Source organism: Kryptolebias marmoratus, linkage group LG15, assembly GCF_001649575.2.
Source record: "Kryptolebias marmoratus isolate JLee-2015 linkage group LG15, ASM164957v2, whole genome shotgun sequence".
Taxonomy (NCBI): Eukaryota; Metazoa; Chordata; class Actinopteri; order Cyprinodontiformes; family Rivulidae; genus Kryptolebias; species Kryptolebias marmoratus.
In genome coordinates, this window is record NC_051444.1 from 22,834,797 (window position 1) to 22,848,591 (window position 13,795).

Consider the following 13,795-nt stretch of genomic DNA (forward strand, 5'->3'; position numbering starts at 1 on the left):
TGATTTTGGAGCTCAGACACCTCTCTTTCCAGACCAGATCAACACGTTTTTAGCTGGTTGTAAAAAAATTGACCACCAGCTTGCCAAAGGCAATGTCAAAGAAATAAAAATACTGACCAACTTTTGGCACATACCATAGGTTTTTTATGTTTATTTCACCTTAAGCAACAATGTTTTATTATCATTCTTTTTTTTCACGTTTTATTTACTTCTTGTCATTTCAGTTTCATTCAGTTTTTTGTTTTGTCTCTTTAGAGCGTACCATGTTCTCAGCAAGCGGGTTTTAGCTGTCAAGGTAAGAACTCCTGTGTTTACAGGATAGTCATAGTACTTTTTTACCTGAAATTTTCGTTTTAGTGTCAACATTAGTTTGTTTTGGGTTTATTAAAGTTTGCAACCCCATATTGAATGTCTGATTGCAGGTAATTCCTCTGGATATCACAGTGGAATTACAGAAGCAAATCATGTCTGAATTGGAAATTCTCTATAAGGTAAGTGTTGACTGTTTGTCTTTGGCAGAACAAGTAGTTTTTCTCTGAATCTTGGTGTCCTATCACACTCACAATGTTGAATTACAGTAGGTTGAACTAATAAGGTCTCATTAAACGAAGGATCGGTAAAAGTGGACACTTGTACACGTCTCTACTCAGTCAGGAAAACCCAAAAGTTTGCAATTTGCATTATTTGGATAGTGTTTAAAGATATCAGAGATAGCATGAAACTTCTAAAAGGAAAAGTAGGTTTTGACAGCACAGTGTCATCGGACAGCGTAATGATGAAAATGCTATTTTATTTACACTAACTGTCATTTAAACAGCTGAGTACTTTTTTAAGTACAGCTGTCTGCTTTGTGAGACTTATAATGGTTTCATTGTTAATAAAATAGGTTTTAATTCACATTACACACAAATATGACCCACCTGCCACACATTCTGAATGTTTATTCATGAGAATATATAATAGTTTGACTGTGTTCATTATCGGAGGCATCTTTAGATTTTGAAAAAATACTTGCAGCAGGATAACAAAATGCATAAACATCTACTTTGACTGACAAGAGAGTTTAATTTGATTGGTTATATCAGAAAACTAGTCAGATTGGTGGCTCTGTTGTGAAATGAATGTCTACAGAAACCTGAAATTCCTAAACTCCCCACTGATGTGTTTTGTCTCATTAAAATGAAAGATTTAATTATTTTAAAATGCTTTTTTAAAGAGGAGTCTTCTCCAGGATGCATCACAAACACAGTTTCACTACAATTCTATTTTATTCACGTCATTATTGAGCATAAAGAAAATCTGACGTCAGGTCTACAAAAACTGCAGTCATGCACCTTCGGTTTGAACAAATTCCTGCAAATTATTAGACGTGCTTTAATGTTTAGTCTCTGCTTTCCTTGCAGTGTGATTCACCCTACATCATCACTTTCTTCGGTGCCTTTTTTGTAGAGAACAGGATATCCATATGCACAGAGTTTATGGATGGTGAGTTGTTGTTTTTTTACAGCCTTTTTTCTGCTAGCTACAGTTGCACGGAGAAGACTTGGGCGAACGGCCCGGCGTTTCTCTGCCGAGTATCCATTTACACTTCTGCAGATCAAGAGAATGTCTGATCGCTTTGAGCTGCTTAGCATGCCTGTGTGCTAAAAGCTACAAGGGCGTGATAAATCTCGACTGAAGTGCATTTGTAGGTGTGTGTGTCTCCACTGGTGTGAGATTGGGGACTGTAACGACTTGGGTGTGTGGGCATGTTTGTCAAAGTGTGTGTTAATGCAACGATTCCCTTGTTTCACACGTTCGTCTGCATGTCAGCAAAGTCTAGATAACTTTTGAGTACTTTTACTTCATGGAACTTTTCTGTCTCACTCGTCCATGATTCCTGAAATCAAGAAAAGTGTTCAATTAAATGAATGTACTGTTACTTGTGTAACATACAAGAAAGCCAAACTTTGACAAATGTAAATTCTGAAGCATATCGCGGTGATGTTTCTAGATCAAGTTAAATGTAGGAGCAGTATTGACCTGGGAGTCCCGCTTTTATTCTTTGATAGCTAGATAGCTACATTTCCAGTACATTTTTTTAGTCTCTGTGGCAAATGCTAATCTTTTTAATGTAAGGAAAAGAGCGCTTTGTCTCATTCAGGTGGATCTTTGGACGTCTATAAGCGAATTCCAGAGCATGTGCTGGGGAGGATTGCAGTGGCCGTAAGTACAATAATCTCCCTGTGAATTTTTATTTCCTGAAAAGCATTTTATTGAACGAACAGTCAGATAAAACAAATAAGAAGACAGTGACACACGTTCTATTTTGACCATTTACATCTTATTTTCAAAACTAAACCATATTTGATTTATTTTTTTTTTAATTCTCCCCCTTCCCCCTTATTTTCTACACAATTAAAACTAGCATTTTGAGTGAAATGGCTATGCGCTCTCTTTTCCACACTCATTACTCTCCTACTTTCTTCGGCTCCTCTTTTTGTGTCGCTCTCCTTTAACTCTGTCCGTAATCAAACAATGACAGCTATTTAGTCAGTGCAAATTTTATTTCACAGCTTTCCATCCTTTCTACTGTCACAGTGGTTAATTATCGCTGAAAGAAAAGCACCCAAGAGGGTGCGAGTGAAGCCGCACATGCCCGTTGTTGCACCACAACCTTTTAAGGCCCTTTTTTTCTTTTTTTTATTCATCTCAGTACGTTGCGTATCGATGTTGGGTGGCAGGAGCCTTGGAAGTCGAATCGGCTCCCACATTGTGTAAATGAAGAAATCACCACAAAGCCGTGTAATGCATGTGAAAATGAATAATAGTTAAATACGTTATTATTTGGCTGTCTCACCAATCTAATTTATTTCCTTTAGAAGAAACAGAGCCTTAGTACCTGTCTCTTTCCCTAATTTTTTAGCTCATTTGATTTTCACCGTGATTGGTTCATTTTGAAGAAAACTTTGTTTATTATTTTTACTGCCTACACAAATCTGGTCAACATAGCCATAAACTGCAATGAGTGAATGAATATTTAATTTCTGACGTAACTCTCCTTTTGTCATTTTATGAAAGGAATTGTACAATGTTTTCAGTTGACAAATTTATTTTCCTTTTTTATATTTTTTAGTGTTTTTTTTTTGGATGACGACTTAAGTCCAAATTTTTGCACTTTTTATTTACAAATTCAAGTGAGTCAAAATACTGTTGCTAACATCATCATGCATAAGTGGTAAAGAAATAGCTCTAAGGACGCTGAACCTAACAAACTGAATCAAAGGCTGCTGGACACTTTTTGATTCCTGGAGATGTTCCTCCTTTGAGGAGCTTTCTCAATCTTTGAACTTGTATAAAGCATCTTCTTCTTTAGGCGCCATTCATATGACACTGTTTTAAGGTGAAACAGGAACAGTTCTGTTGTATTTCGGCCATTCTCCTACAAGACAACATTGATCGTTTTCTCTAACACCAAAACTCTTTGAGTCCAGCTCTCAGAGGAAAAGCCTTTGGAAATGCCAAACATGGGTGTAAAATCACACACGTGCACTAAGCGGCAGTCAGTAGTTTTTTAGCTCTTGAGCAGGTAGATGAACAACAGTAACAGTGTCACATAGCAGAGCGCTGTTTGTGCTGCTCACTCTTTTCGATTAATCAGAGCTTCTGACGCAGAACATATATATGTGCTACACCGTTTCTTTGGGCAGCAGAGACGCTCTAATAATACAGAACGAGCCTGTAGCTGTCTTCATGCTCGAGACTGAAGGGTCTGCTCGCCTGGTACAAAAATCACAGCACCAGCTAGTGGCCTGGCATGAAAACTACTGCGGGTTCAGTGTTTGTTGCGGTCTCAACTTAACGGCAATCGCAATCACAGCATTACTGTGCGAACGTGTAATGTTTTCACAGTCAGCATAGAGAAATCTGCAACGTTTTCAACAGAACGTTCCTGTCTAAATGAGGTCTTAGATTAGAGTACCCATTTTTTTGACAATGCTTGATTTATTAAGTCTTCCAGAATAAATCTGGTTTTCATTAATGGAAGAAGACAGCACTGGACTTGAACTCCAACCACTCTCCTTCATACAACACCAGAGTTACGTGTGAACCACGGCAGTAGTTTAGCATTTAACTGGAGTGATTTGTTAGGTTTATAAAGTGTAAATGGTCTCATTGACATTTAGTTTTTCAAACACATCTCTGCAAAGTACATATAGGCCAAATTTCTTTCCCAAAGTCAAGCCACTTATATCATTTAAGGGCTGGAATATCACAAAGAGCAGAGGTTGTTGAGGACTGCTGTTTGCATCCATCCATCATCGGGGCTGTGGTGGCTTGGTGGTCAGTGCCACGGTCTTGTAATCCTGGGTCTGCAAGTTCGAGCCCAGGCTGCATCAGGAAGGGCATCCGGCGTAAAACAATCGCCAAATCATTCATGCGACTTTGCTCGATGTGGCAACCGCTGAAGGAGGGAGCATCTCCTCCATCCATTACAGGCTTGTTTTACATTTGTTAGCCACTGCCTGCCATCCATCATGCCTTTTTGCAAACTTTTAAAATTTAGAAGTCTTAATAAAGTCTTTGTGAGGACTCACTAAAAGGTGACAAAGCAGAGTAAACAGGGTTTCAACATGGACCTGGCGCTCTCTTAAGCTCCCAAATTTATAGTGGTGGTACACTTCAAAGTTGTGAGTTCATCATCGTGGATTTGATTGGTGTGTATTTCTTCCATGTCAGGATCAGTTACTGTATCTGTGTAGCTGCTTCACCACCTAGCATCAATATAAGCCCGAAGTTTCATTTGTCTAAATGCTACATTTGCAGGGTAAATGCTCCAAGCTGTTGAAATGTTTATCATTTTCTGATGCTTCTGTGTCTAGGTGGTGAAAGGCTTGACATATTTGTGGAGCCTGAAGATACTTCACAGAGGTGAGTAAGGTTGGTGCGTTATTAAAAAAAAAAAAAAAAAACGAGCAGAGTTGATAAAGACAAGCAGCAGAGTGCTGATGTTGCAGTTCTATCAAGCAGTTTGTCTCCACAGATGTCAAGCCTTCCAATATGCTGGTGAACACCCGAGGACAAGTCAAGCTGTGTGACTTTGGTGTCAGCACACAGGTACGCTGATTTGTTTGTATTAGAAGGAAGGGAGGGATGCAGGGCGGAGGGGAGGCGAAGCTGAACGGTTGTGTGGAGCTGCGTGACCACAGAGCTGTGCGGCCGCTGTGTTTGCGTGCGTGCATACGGTCAGCCTGTCAATCACAGCTTTCATTTTACACTCAAGACATCAGCGCCGTCCCAGGAGTCGTCTTCTCACATTAGCTCCCCCCACTTCTATTGTTCTGCAGCCTCCAAAAAAAATCACTTGTTATAATTATGATTCTCCCTCCCCCCCCCACACACACACACACACACACTCCTCACAGCACCAAGCCTCATTGATATGTATTCAGTAGATTGGGGGAAAGCGTGGGTGGCAGACAATAGCCTTGTCATTGTGTGTGTGTGTGTGTGCGCGCGCGTCAAAGTGTGTTTTGTAATGTAATCATCAGGGACAGACCTTCACTGTTCCCCAAAATATCAACCCTGTAGAGTCTGTCTTTTCTCTCGACACACACACACACACACACACATCGTCCCTTCAGTGGCACAGTGCTATTTATTTATAACCTTCACTTCCTGGGCTACTCAGAGGTGAATATTACACCTTGAATCTGTAACACGTGTAGCAATGACATGCCCTGACCCCAGTTTTATTTTTAATTTTTCTGTTTATCTGTCTGGCGCACAGTCTTCCTGTCTTGCGTTCTGCAGGACATATTTTTAAAAAAAAAAAGGAGAAGAAAAGCCACGTGGGAGCAGACATTCAATATCACGGTCCTGTCGCTGATGGCGTACAGACTCACAACTGTCTCCTTGTCCTGCCCTGCTGCTGTGTGCAAGGGTTGAGTGGACCCCAAAGTTCCCACCTCACATTTCTGTCATGCACATTAAGTAATGCAGTATCACGAGATTCTTATTTTATGCTGTAGGACAACAAAGCATTCATTCTCAATCCTTTCCATATTAATATCTCTTGAACAGCTTCTGTTTTTCTGTGTCATTATTTGCACTGACGTTGTTGAATCGAATCCACTTCCAGCTGGTGAATTCTATTGCCAAAACTTATGTGGGAACCAACGCATACATGGCGGTGAGTTATTCTTCCTTCTTATTTACTTTTACAATAATTTTTCAGTTTTTTTTTCCTTCTTTGTGAAGATGCACGTTTGTCACACTTTGCTTACAGCCAGAAAGAATATCAGGAGAACAGTATGGGATCCACGCCGATGTCTGGAGTGTAGGCATCTCTTTCATGGAGGTATGCAAATTTGTAAATAGCCTCGAGCTTTTCTTGGTGTTTTTGCACAGACAGGAGTAGTGGAGATGTATGACGATGACGAGGGGAACAAAAAAAACCCAACGGTAGAAGTCAGTTTACATTTTTTGTCACTGCACATTCTGTTTTAATGTGATTAATTGTTCCGTTTTTAAGGTTGCTTGTTGCTGTGAATCTCCCATCGCTTCTCATATCATCGAACGCTTGTTTAAATGACGCCCTTTGTTTCCAAACAGCGCTTTAATTTCGGTGGAACACTTCCCTGATTCCTTGCCCTCCCGGTTACACCATCGATTCTCCATCTGTTTCTGTCCGCAGCGCACATGATTTGTGGCCCTTTCTCGCTTTCGTTTGTCAATAATGTTTAATATCATTACAATTCTAACAAAAATAGATGAGTTCGCTGTGACGCAGATATGTCAGAATCATCGACAAATTATCTGTGTAATAAAGATGGAGCTTAATAGTGTTCCTTCTGACCCCGATCTCTGTCCTTCTAGCTCTGGGTGTTTGCATTTAGCTGAGTGAAATCACACCTTATCCTACTTGTTGATCTGTTTATAATCAGGAAAATAAACTGTGTATTTTGGCTTTTTTTGTTGTTGTTTTTGCTCAACATTGTGACTTTTTTTTTACACCTCGTCTTGTTAAATATCGCCAGCTCGCTTTATGGAAATGCTGTGCTCTTGTATATGAGCGGGCTGACAGTAAACGATCTTGAATCTTGAATTTTGTTGCCTTAAAGCTACATTTGGCTTGAGATTAAATAATAATAATGAAAAAAAAAAAACGAAATCCAAGTGAATTGCCAAGGCGAACATCAGCCACCCCTTTCATTAAAAATAGCACGCAGACACACTTTACATAGTGACCTACAATGGTGTCCTCCATCTCTTTATCAGCCTGTCTCGTTCGCAGAAGGTGGTAATTGCTTGGAGTTTATTAACTAATGGCTGATGTTGTTTGATGAAGATGTTTTAGCAGCGGGTTGCTTACCTCAAAGACAAAAAGGCTCAAGTTCTGCAATCCCTTTAGCCCACGTTATTTTTTTTTCGTTTAGTTTGGAATTTTGTGCAATTTACACTTTGGTAGTGAGAAGGCATTAATACGTTACACCATGCGTACACACCGCACTGTGCAAAAGTCTCGAGTCGCCCCTCGTTTCTTTATGTTTTACTTCCAAGACGTGAGAGTTGTTCGGAGTGATATTTCTGCAGGCTATCTGACAGGATTTGAAAGTTTTGCTTTTGAATTTAGCTGCCTTTTTATTCCATCACAGTCCAGTACCTGACCATTTTTTAAAAGAATGTTGTTGTTTAAGTTGTTCAGGCATTAAAAAGGCTCCTAAAATCAAGGAACAAACCTTGTTTTGATACACATAACAGACAACTTATCAAAAGTGTTACAGGCAGTTAGTCACAAAGATACAATTTGCTTCATTTACTTTAGCTGAATTTGCTGTATTAGTTTTTAAATGTTTTAAAATAAACTTTAACATTATTATGCCTTTCTTCTCCACACAGCTGGCACTCGGCATGTTCCCCTATCCACAAGTAAGTAATTATCAAGTAAAATATATATAATTTTCTTTTTTTTCAGGCCCATTTTCAGTAGAAAATGTGCAATTACTTTGTAAAAGGCTAAAACTGTGCTTGACAGATGAGGTATAAAGTCTTCTTTGGTGCAGCTATATGTTTTTATATAAGCTGATGGATCCTACTGAAGATGCTGTATAACAGAAAAGTTTTTTTCTTTATCCACTTTGTTGCAAAATGATCTTGATCCTGACAAACTTGTCTTCAGGGTTGAAAATCCTTCGATTTGTCAGGTTGAGTTGTTTACATGCAACTTTCAATGTACAGATCTATCGTTTGGGCCCATTTTTTTTCGCCCTGATTACAGTAAATTAAAATCCTCCTCAAATGTAATTGCTGACTACAGAAGTGACTTCCCAATCCCATCAAGTCTTAATTAGTACTTTAAGATGGGTTTATCTGGCTAATCCCTCTCGGAGCACTCGGAATCTGGTCACCTCATGCTACCTCCCGTCTGCCCGCCTGCGCCGATTCTGAAAGGGACGATTTACGTTCAGACTTTATTGTGTCACCATCAGTTCCTGCAGATCTTAGTGCCAAACGCAGTAATTTTACCAGTCGTGCACTTATTGTCGATTTCTTCTGTTTAACTTTCTAGTAGTCGTATACACATTTGAGCTGTTTCTTCAGTAAAATAAAAAATTTAAAGTTGTTTGAAATATGCTGTCTGCTCAAGGTGTGCCTTGGTGATCCTTTTCGAGGAACCGAATACACAACTTATAGAACTGCAGGGTTCCTAAGGGATTTTTAAAGTCTCAGCTCTTATGCATTAGAAGTGTTTATTTGCAGTTCCTGGTGTATTTCATGTTGATGTCTGTCACCGTAGTTTAAATCCTATAAGGTCTTTTTCAGACGTGCACTTTTTTCTGTTAATCTGGCTGATCTTAAAGTGGGACTTTCAGAGTGTCTGAATGAGCACTCGGGTAATTTCCTGCGATAAATCTCAACAGCGTCCTTGCTCGATCGGGTCCAGTGACATTTATTTACCACTTTGAGCAGCAACAGATACAATAACGGATGGGCGTGCACAGTTACAGAAAGACTTCATTTGTCAAACAGGGTGTGTCTCAGAAGAATCTGACTTATCATACTGTGTATATATATATATATATATATATATATTATATGTATGTGTGTGTATATGAAACACGATCTAAACGCGATCTTAAGCTTGAACAGAAGAACGTAGCTGAATGTTAGCTCCAGTGTTTTCCTGTCACAGTTTATCATTAACTGTGGAACCACAAATAGTTTACATTTGTTATCAGGTCTGACTAATCATTTTCATTCACCAAACAAAAGTCTGATTAAAGCAACACAAATGTCATGTTTTCACATTGATTTTCACTGTTTGATTGATGTATGACATCAATAAAAACATAAAACTTCCAAAAGGATAAATACGTTTTATAGACATTGTGTAAGTTTAACTAGTAATTATTTGGTCTGTGTTAACAAAATATCTCATGAATCACTGGACAGATCTGAATGAAACTTTCTGCTAAACTTGAGCTAAAATGTGACGTGGTTGTAGCTGAGAGTCATTCCCAACACATACTCTGAGCTCTGACAGATCACAGGAGATAAGGCACAATGTCAACTTTAGCATTTAACCAAAAGCGCCGTAACACTTTTCATCATAGGATGATCTCAGTTGCAGGAATCCTATTCCTTTAATTTAATGTTTTTATATTTTTTATGAAGCTTATATAAATCATTTGGACATTATACTATTAAAACAATATAAAAAATGCACGAGACGGTGAAGTCAATCACCCGATATGTGATCATTATCAACTAAAATGTAATAACTGTGACAGCCCATCTGCACCTGCAGCTTTTATTTCACGGGAAGCACGGGAATGTCAGTCGATACACGTTTATCTCAAGCTGATATCAAGTACGCACGTTATTAGAAGAAATTTTAAACTGATACTTGAAGACAGAGTTCTCCTTCAGCCTAAATGTGTTTGGGGGGACATTTTGAGTTCACTCCACCCGCCAGCTGTATTTCTCACACAACTTTGTTTATAAAGAAAGTTAATCTTGTTAGTTTTACGACTACAGTACATGAAGGCTTTTATGTTCTACCTTTACGTGACTTGTTGTCCAGATGACTCGACACACGGCGGCTGTCTGAATTAAGCAACAAGTACCGTTAACATAAGTTTGACCAACAGCTGAATGTTGCTCTTCTAAAATCCTTACACTTAAACTGCAAAACAGCTGAAACACTGAGTTCCTTTAAATCAAGGCTAAAAACCCACCTGTTTAGTTACTTTTGAACCACAATAAATGGAACATTGACCAACAAATTTGATGTGTACCGGTATCTCAGTTGGTGACTGTATGTTATTGTTTTTATGACTTTCTAATTTTGTTTTTATGATGTATATCAGCGGTCCCCGACCTTTTTACCTCCACGGACCGGTTCGTTATCAGAATTTTCAGTATTTTCAGACCCGTCCTTTGAAGGTGTGGTGATTAAATATAACAAGCCAGTGGCATGAAAACATAATAAATGTAAATCCAACGTGTCCTCTCAGCTTTGTTAGCTGCGTCCTGGTGTTGAGTTATCAACATGAATAACAGCCTCTCCTCCCCCTGATGTTCTCTGGTCAATATGGCGATGTTTAAACTTTAGAATAAGATACACCACAAGTGAACGAAGAATACAACTCACCATAACGCTGAATCACTGGGAGCCCTGTGCCTGTTCCTCAGTAACCAGACGGTCCCATCTAGGGCTTCCAGAGACCTTTGTTTTTTACTAATTTTGCTACGTTGTGGGTTTGTTTTTAGCGGTAACGTATCACGTGACCAAGATAAGCTTTTAACACCATCAAGAGTGAGTCATAGATGGATGGAGTGGAGAGAATCTGATCATTGTTTCAAAATAAAAATGTCGTTCAGACTCCGAAAATAAAAAAACGGAAATACTGTAAGTTAATTATTTTTTCTGTGCGGCCCGGTACCAAATGACCCATGGACCGGTACCGGTCCACAGCCCGGGGATTGGGGACCTCTGATGTAAAGCACTTTGAAATGCCATGTGCTGAAATGTGCTGTACAAATAAACTTGACTTGACTTCAAGCACCTGACCAAACCATTATTGTTCAGTATCTGATGGCTAATGGAACAAAAGCCATAAATGGCATTTATTATGTGCTGAGTCAACGCCACACATCTGTTGGCTTGCTTCTGTGGCCTGTGAGGCTGATTAGTGATGCATTTGTTTGTGTCAGTTCCTAAACCTTGAAGTAACAGTGAAGGCAAGTGTGCAACAAAGCGAGGTATGTTCGTACAGCTCTTTAACCGGATAATTACGTCCTGTAGACGTCGGAATAATCAATTTGCGAGTTTGCATGAGTGCAGGGTGCATTTGTGACTTCAGCCACGGGCTTGGCTGATTTCGATCAGCTGTTCCTCCTTCTCACTTACAGCCCTCGCAGTGACGTTCGCCCTCATTTATTCGAAACGGACAAAAATTAGGAACACCTTTTCAGCCGCTTTGGCTCTCGCACACTTTTCTTTTATCGTGGCGTTAATTTCCCCCCTAACTCCATCTGGCACTGTAGACCGTTCACCTGCAGGCTGTAGCAGAACTATGTGGCGAGAGTACTTGGATCCAGCTCGTCAAGCGCAGCCAGCCAAAGTCCTCGGGCCTGAGCTGTCATCTTTTTCATATGCTGGCACAGCTGTCTCTGCGAGAAAAAAAATAAATAAATAAAAAATCCTGCTACTTCAAAGAACAAATTCCAGTACTTTCTCAGTAGTCTGAGAAAGTTGGTTAAAATAAGAAAGAGAGAAATTTGGAGTGGATCTCTCAGACATCTGCATTCCTGCTGCAGGCTTGTCAGATATACTGGATGAGTTGTTAAAGTCGAATTTAGCTTTGAGGTGTTCATAATTCGCACTTTTCGCAGACAGACGAGATTGTGTTTAGGTTTGTGTCACTCATATTTTAAAACGTTGAGGAGCTGTGTGTGCGCTTTCCATTTGCTTTTGTTTGTAGCTTCTGTTTAGTCGGCACATAATCTCATTCATTCCTTTATATGTCTGTGTGTGTGTGTGCGGAGTAGAGTCATCACCTCATGTTTGCTATGATTAGAGATGGTCTCTTTAATTCCACTTCACCACATGTTGGGATTCATTTGCATTCTTTGTCAGGAGTTAATGGAGTTTTGCGCGGCTCGCTCTGAAAGTCTTTGAAGACACCAGACCTGATGTGATGTGTGTATACAGCCGCTAGCGCTATTGTTTCTGATTGATTTGTTGTCTTTTTTTTGCTTTGCTCTGTTGTTGTTTTTGTTTCTCTTCATTTTGTCAGATTTCTCATATTTGAATGAATTCTCTGGATGAAACACCATATCATTCTTCTTTTTTTTTTTTTTTTTTTACATTTGTTTCAGAAACTTCATTCCACATCATTGCATCTATCAAGGACTAGAAAGGCTTTCTTTGTGTTAATGTTCCTCTTTCCAGTACACGGAAGGGAAAGGTTTTCTTTCAGCGTTTGCTTTAGTTTTTCCAAATCTTACAGCTTTTTTTAAAAAATGTGGTCAACATTTCATTTCACTTAACTAGGCACATCTTTTTCAGTTTGTAATACTTTAAGAAATTTTGTAAATACGCTATAAATTGACCCTTTCATCTCAGTAATAAGTGAGCTTTACTGTTTGATTACATTTTATTGTCACTTATTGTCGTTGAGTGAGGGTCCCACCTCATTTCATCGCTAAATGTTGCAACATCCTTGTGGTTAAAGATGAATAATTGCTAGTTTGACCTGTAGTTGTTGCGTGATTTCAGACTTAAGCTTAAGGTGTTGATCACTTGTTATTGCCAATGACCTCCGTGATAATGGCCGCTGTAACCCATTATCAAAACATGACTTTTTTTAATTTTAAATTATTAGTGCTGAGATATTTCTAAACATCCACTTAGATTAAAAATACGACATTTTTAAGAAGGGAAACAACCATCTGATTATTCTCTGTTAGTGTCAAAATAGAACAGAAATCCTTTGACGTCTGAAAATTGATTTTGTGACTTCTGTTTTCATGCTGAGCCTACTGTGATATTTTCAAGTAATGAGAAAAGCTTAAAAACTTTGAAGTCTCAACAGACACGATAAGCAGTAAGCTGATGTTCTACACAGCTACATTCATCAACTTGTGACACACACAGAGAAATACAAAAAGGTAAATACATTATCAAACACAGTCCATGACTGACTTTGTTCCTCTTAGATCAAACTACAAATAAAAAGAATAAAACAAATTGATGAAATGTCTTGGCTGGAAAATATTTTAATCATCACATTAAACAATTGTTATTTTTGGATAAGCTTGCATCCTAATTTATATATATATATATATATATATATATATATATATATTAAAACCTCCTTTTTGATATGCGGTCACCGGTAGAAATAGAAAAGTCCTCAATTATGTTTTAAATAAGTTCGCCTCCCATCATCCACTTTAAACCCCTGAAGCAGCACAGAATTTCGTTTTAGTAATTATTTCTGAACAAATTAGTTTTCCATACTTGCCTTTAATCAGGCAAAACTGGATATAGAGGCAGTTTAGGAGTCTCTTGGTATTTACAGACTGTGAAAACCTGTATTTAATTGAGTGAATCAATAAGTGCTCTAATGCACTGTCAAAAGACCCGGAGAAATGAGCAGCCCATTTAGCTGAGCCCAGCTTTTAGGGCTTGTATCACTTATTCTGTTCTGTGTGATGAATTTATACATTTAGTTTTTTTTTTTAGAAATTAAAATGGTTGTCTTGGCAAATTCAACCCGGGGGGCGGGGGGGGGGGGGGGGGGGG

The 13,795-nt window shown here is 38.8% G+C and overlaps 1 protein-coding gene across 1 annotated transcript in view; it reads left to right on the top strand.

The window, feature by feature from the left end:
* Positions 1-13,795, top strand: part of map2k5 (mitogen-activated protein kinase kinase 5) — a 54,844-nt gene that overhangs the window by 19,999 nt on the left and 21,050 nt on the right. Inside the window, exons 9-17 of the mRNA XM_017419549.2 lie at positions 256-295; positions 423-491; positions 1,404-1,485; positions 2,144-2,205; positions 4,863-4,911; positions 5,024-5,097; positions 6,122-6,172; positions 6,269-6,340; positions 7,882-7,911. Of these exons, the coding sequence (XP_017275038.1) occupies positions 256-295; positions 423-491; positions 1,404-1,485; positions 2,144-2,205; positions 4,863-4,911; positions 5,024-5,097; positions 6,122-6,172; positions 6,269-6,340; positions 7,882-7,911 (529 nt within the window). The remainder of the gene's footprint in view (positions 1-255; positions 296-422; positions 492-1,403; positions 1,486-2,143; positions 2,206-4,862; positions 4,912-5,023; positions 5,098-6,121; positions 6,173-6,268; positions 6,341-7,881; positions 7,912-13,795) is intronic.